Source organism: Galeopterus variegatus, unplaced genomic scaffold, assembly GCF_000696425.1.
Source record: "Galeopterus variegatus unplaced genomic scaffold, G_variegatus-3.0.2 Scaffold2442, whole genome shotgun sequence".
Classification (NCBI taxonomy): Eukaryota; Metazoa; Chordata; class Mammalia; order Dermoptera; family Cynocephalidae; genus Galeopterus; species Galeopterus variegatus.
The window spans coordinates 269,606-275,605 of NW_007728553.1; the positions used below are offsets into that span (position 1 = coordinate 269,606).

General features: G+C 49.4%; 1 protein-coding gene across 1 annotated transcript; it reads right to left on the bottom strand.

Annotated features, from left to right (window-relative positions):
* Positions 1-5,107: 5,107 nt before the first annotated feature.
* On the bottom strand, positions 5,108-5,770 carry RNF222 (ring finger protein 222). Its single transcript, XM_008581722.1, has one exon. It carries the CDS (start codon positions 5,768-5,770, stop codon positions 5,108-5,110), a length of 663 nt encoding a protein of 220 aa, XP_008579944.1.
* Between the last annotated feature and the right edge of the window lie 230 nt (positions 5,771-6,000).

Below are 6,000 nucleotides of genomic sequence, written 5' to 3' on the forward strand. Positions count from 1 at the left end.
CACTGCTGGAGGAAAGGCGGGAGGTGTGCAGCAGCTGACTCCTTGTTTACAGGAACCAGGTCCTGGTCTTCAACCAGGCTGAAGAGAGAGCCGTTCAGAAGGATGCCCAGGGGCTCAGGGGCTGGCTGAGTGAGGTTGGTTCATGCTGAGAGCCCCGGGGAGCTGCCCAGGCCTCCTGCCTTCCTTCTGGTCTTCACAGCCTCACCCCCTTGTCTTAAGGAAGAAGAACTTCTCTAGTTTCCCTAACTCCCTCCTCTTCTTCAGGCCTCCACATCGTCTTCCTCTCTTCTCACAAGGGCCTCTCCATTTCTTTAGCTTCCACCATTCTCTGCCCTCTCAGGCCTCCTCACCTCCCTTCCTCTGTCCAACACTGGTCACTATAATCAAACCTTCAGCCACTGCGTGGACAGCGTGAAGCTTGTCGGGTACAAATTGCACGCAGATGTCAGTTACTGGCAGCCTCATTTTGAAGTCTGTTTATCTCAACAAGTGTCTGTTGGGTGTCTTGGCTTCACCCTGCATGATCTTCTGGCAACCTCGTCTGACTGCCCTCTCTCCCCTCTCTTCCCTACGTTCCTTTTACTTGATTTGAAAAAGATCCTTTTATTTACTTTTTTTAATGCGGAAATATTTTTATTTCTCTCTTTTTTTCCTGATTAACCTATTTATTTTATTTTTTATTGGAACATAGTTGATTGTACATATCTGTGGGGTACAGCACTGAATATCAATACCTTTGTGCAATACGTGATGTTCAAATCAGGATAATTAGTATAGTCAATATTATACAATATAATCAGTTTTCATGGCCCTTTACAAATTCCTTCCTTAACCCCTCCTTTCCCACTTCTGGTAACCTCAGTTCTGTTGTTTTCTTTTGAAAGTTCAACGTATCATTGTGATTGCTGTGTTTATCTTTTTTAGCTCCCGTTTATAAGTGAGGACATGTGGTATTTCTCTTTCTGTGCCTGGCTTGTTTCATTTAACATTATTTTCTCCAAGTTCATCCATGTTGCTGTGAATGTTAGTATTTCATTCTTTTTATAGCAGAGTAGTATTCCATTGTGTAAATATACCACACTTTCCTTATCTAGTCATCTGATGATGGACATTTAGGTTGGTTCCAACGCTTGGCTATTGTAAATAAAGCTGCAATAAACATGGAAGTACAGGCATCCCTTTGACGTGATGGTTTCCATTCCTTTGGGTATATATGCAGCATTGGGATTGCTGGATTGTATGGGCAAAGGAGCTGAATAGGCATTTCTCAAAGGAAGATGTACGAATGGCCAACAGACACATGAAAAATGCTCAGCATCACTCAGCATCAGGGAAACACAAATCAAAACCACATAGAGATATCATCTCACCCCAGTTAGACTGGCTATTATCAAAAAGACAGAGAAAACAAATGCCAGCAAGGATGTAGAGAAATGGGAACACTCCTATACTGTTGGTGGGACTGTAAATTAGTGCAGCCATTATGGAAAACCGAATGGAGATTCCTCAAACAACTACAGGTGGAACTGCCATACAATCCAGCCAGCAATGCTGTGGATCCCTGCCTGGTAGGCCTAGACTAGGTAAGTATATATTAGAGTTAAAGGTTACTATCATGATGGCAGGTGACAACGTGTGTGTGGGGGGGTTGGGAGGGTGACTCTGGACAAGAGGAGGAAGAGAAGAGCAACAGGGTTTACATTTAACCCCAGGCATCCATCCCACTGTCTATCCATCTTATCTCTTTTTCTGTCTATCTAATGATATCTTCCTGTAGTGCCCTGGCCCCAGGATGCTTGCTTAAAGCAAAATATTTTAATTTGAGAATGAAAAGGAAAGGGGGAATCAGAACAAGCACATTAAATCATGGGGCCCAGAGCAATCCACAGGGACTCAAGAACGCTGCGAATATCAAACTTTTTACCTTCCTTCTTGGGTGCTTGTGAAGCAAGAGATGTCATACTCCAACCAGACAAACCAGCCCCGCTGAGCCACAGCTGACACTCTTGAGCCACAGGGCAAGTGGTTTGGCAGCTCTCGAAGGTTCTTGGGGCGGTCTCCTCACCAGGCAACAAGTGTGTATGCTGAAGATATCTTTAGCTTCTCATATAATTTTTCAACTCAGTTTTCGAATAACTAATACATTTACTTGGTACAAAAATCAAAAAGTATAAAAGGTAAAGTGAAAACCCTCCTTCCTGTTCCCTCATTTTCTCATCCCCTTCCACAGTTAATTACTTTTTTGTAGATCTTCCCAATTTCTTTCTACATAAATAAGCAAATAGGAAAGTAAATTCTTTTTTTTTTTTTTTTTTTTTCTTTTTCTGTGTCCGGCAACGGATTGCAACCCTCAGTGTTGCCCCTGTACCGGACCAGGACCGGCAACGGGATCGCAACCCTCGGTGTTGCCCCCGCGCCTCGCTCAGCCAGTGAGCGGGAACCGGTCTGTATGTGGGATCCGAACCCTCGGAGGGAGCGCCGCCACGCTTCCCAAGCAGCGCACTAGCGCAGTGCGCCACCGGGCCGGCCCCAGGAAAGTAAATTCTTATCCCCCTCTGTCTTCACAAATTATAGAGTTCAATAGCCAGTGCTCAGACCTTGCCTTTTCCCGTTTGCCACTGTGTCTTAGAGACTTTCCAGGTCAGTTCATAGAGTTCTTTCTTGCTCTTTTTATAGCTGCATGATGTTCCCCGGACCTTATGTTCAATAACCAATCCCCTATTGATTAGCATTTAGGGTTTTTCTAATCCTTTGTTATTAGAAACAACACTGCAGTTATGTAACATTGTACGTATGACACTGCCCATCTCTGCAAGTGTATCTGTAGAATACGTTTCTGGAACAGTAATTGCTGGGTCAGAGTGGAAATTTTGATAGACACTGTCAAATTTCCCTTGAGAGGGGTTTTACCAGTATACATTCCCACCAAGAATTCACCTGCTTCCCTCAGCCTCAGCAGCAATGTGGGTTAGGAAACTTCAGGGTTTGACAACCTAATAGGGAAAAAAGGGTATGCTGGCAGAATTTTGATTTGCATTTCCTTCACAAGTGTGGTTTAAAGCCATTTGCATTTATATTTTCAAACTGTCTTTTTCATCTAAAGGGAATTATCCTGAAAGTTCAAGTTCAGAACTTCCCACATGCATTGCATAGTCTCTGGAATCTTTGAGAAAATATATACCTTTATTTAAAAAATAGCTTTTGGCATCTTTGCAAATAAAAGAAGCACCATCTATAAGATACTGTTGAACAAATATGAAAACACTGCAGGTGTTTTGAAGGAAACTTTTGGTATACACAACAGAATCTGAAAAGACTAGAATCCGGTCCCCCAAAATTCATGGCACTGTTTCAAGCAGCCTGGCTGAGATTAAAACAGACTTATTAGAGTCTGTAAATTTAACATTATTTTTATTCCTATAATAAATATTTTTTCCCATGGAATTCACCTGTGTCCCACCCCCAATAGCTCCTATGCTCTTCTCTCATCTTGAAAAGATCATAAAGAAGCAACTAAGTGCTTTAAACCAGCCTTCTGTATGTCCCAAATATCCCCTGTATTGTGGACTTCATTCCCTAATGGCCTCCAAATGACTACCACTCCAGGCCTTTTGGAACTAGATAAGAGGCAGGGTGCTATTTCTTTTCCACAGTAGCAAAAGTTGCCTGGAGGGGTTATAGGTGTGGAGGGCTCAGCTGTTGGCACACCTGGGGGTGCAAACCACCACCTGTTTGAGAGACTAGCTGCAGGTTTTTGCTGTTTTCAATCTTAAGGCGTTGGTTGACTTATGGGCTTCAATAAACAGCCAATAGTTATCCCCAAATGACTCACTCCTCAGGCAAGACCCAATCTGAGGCTTCCTCTGGTGGCCTCATCAAGGAGTCCACTGTGTGGTCTCCAGGTAAAGAGGCTGGGCGAGCAGCTGACGGCACCTGGGTTTCAGCATTGGCTGAGACAGTAGTGACACTGACAAGCTCAGCTGTTTTCTTCCCCAACCCTGCTCACCCAGCCCAGCCTGGGAATCCACCTTGGAAACTGGCCCAGCTGGTGTAGCTTCTAATGAGTGGTTGGGTCATGAGGCTGGGAGGGAGGCGGGGGCCCCCGGGGTAATTTGCCCACATAGCTCTCTGCTGACTCAAGTCTCACCTGTCCGGCTTCCCCTCCATTCCCTCCCTGCCTCCCAGTCCATCCTTGAGAACCCCAAGACTCAAAATTTGGACCACTCCTTGGGCTTGCAGGGGTTGGGAGATCTCTAGCTCTCTTTGTGGGCCCTCTGCTGGCCTCAGCCTCCATTAACAAACCCCTGTTTCCTGATGTGGCCTCAGCTCTCCAGAAAGATCCTTTCCTGTTACTTCCCCCAGAAATCCTGGGCCACAGCCTCTGAGATCAGCTTTTCCCTCAGGAAAGACCTTCTAGGCTGGGCAGTTGGAAGCAGAGAGGACTTGGGAGCGGGATGCTGCGAGGGTTGTGGATGAGTCCCCAGACTCTTGGAGACCTGTGCTTTGGTTCCTGCACCAACCCTTCTGCTTGTTCCTGAGGGCCAGCTAGAGAATCCCAGGCAGGAATTCTGTCCTGGAGGAGTCCTAGGGCCATTGGGCCCCAATCCAGTGGGACGTATGCTAGCAGAGCTTCCTTGTCCCTGGAGAGGCCCACCTGGCTTTGGGTAGGTCACACCTGAAGGTGAGGTCTGCACCTCATAGAGGGCAGTGACCACCCTTCTTCCCAGCCTGCTCAGTTCCAGCTAGAGGAAGGGGAAGTGTCTGCTGAGGGTACATGTGCGGAGTCAGCTTCTCAGCTCAGCTCTAGTCTCAGAGGTGGCCAGCCCCCGCCCTCCCTGTCGTGCCTAAGTCCCTGCTGGGACTGGGAGCTGAAGGTGGGGAGAAAGCCATCATACTTCCAATCCAGCCCCACCCCAACATCCTCTCTCTGCCCAGGTCCTCCCCTGTCCTGCCTACCTGCCCACTCCTCAGAGCTTAGTTGGATCAGGTCTGCACCAGGGCCCTGGGCCCCCTCCCAAGCCATGTCCGGCAGGGCTATGGGGCGGGGCAGCTCCCAGAGTAGCTCTTAAGCCAGGCTTGGCTCAGTGGCCCCTCCAGGTGCCACCACTCATCCCTGCTTCCTCACCAGCAGCACCCAGGGCAAGATGGCGGCCACCACGGCCACCACAGCAATGAGGGTGATGAGCAGGAGGGCCCGTGACCGGCAGCAGAATGAGCGGCTGGAGCTGGGTGCCGGGGATGCCTCTGAGAGCTCTGCCAGGCTGCGCCGTGGCAGGACGCTGTCCTGCTCCCCCAGGGGCATCCCATGGCGACTGATGATGAAGATCTGCGACTCCCGGGGCAGGCTGGGCAGCAGGTCCAAGGGGAGCTGGGCATTCTGACTCGGGCTTCCCGGAAGCCGTGCCTGGCTCAGAGATGGTCTCCAGACAGGCTGGGAGATGGCCAGGGGGTTTGTGTGGCCCAGACTGTCTGATGGTGGCACGGAGGGCAGGCCCACGGGCACAGCCAGAGTCTGGGAGCTCTTGTCAAGCATGGAGGGCCAGCGGGAGCTCTTCTTGCTGAGGAAGGTGACGTAGCGGCAGATGGGGCAGACGATGGTCCTCTGGACCTGCCCATCCACTCGGGTGGACAGCAGGTACTTGACCAGGCAGTCATGGCAGAACACGTGGCCACAGCTCAGCATCCGGCTGGCGCCCTCCAAGTCCCGGAACTTTTCATAGCACACGGGGCACTCGCTGCCTGAGCTGTCCTTGCTCTCCCCTTCTGACATTGCCACTTGGAAAAGGTAGGGCTTAGCTGTGGGAGGAAAGGACTGTGAACGTCCAGGCCTGTCCTCCCTCCCTCCCCCATCCTCACTCCCGCCTACACCTCTGCCTCCGCTGCCTGCTCGATCCCCTCCTCGTCTCTGCCTCTTCTTTCTTTCCTCTTCTGCTGCTGCTCCTCAGTGGCCTACCTGAGCCAAACCTGAGACCTAGAGCCTAAGACCCTGAGGAGGAGATG

Bases quoted from the DNA above. Each gene is read 5' to 3' on its own strand.
- RNF222 (XM_008581722.1), bottom strand. From the start codon at position 5,770: ATGTCAGAAGGGGAGAGCAAGGACAGCTCAGGCAGCGAGTGCCCCGTG.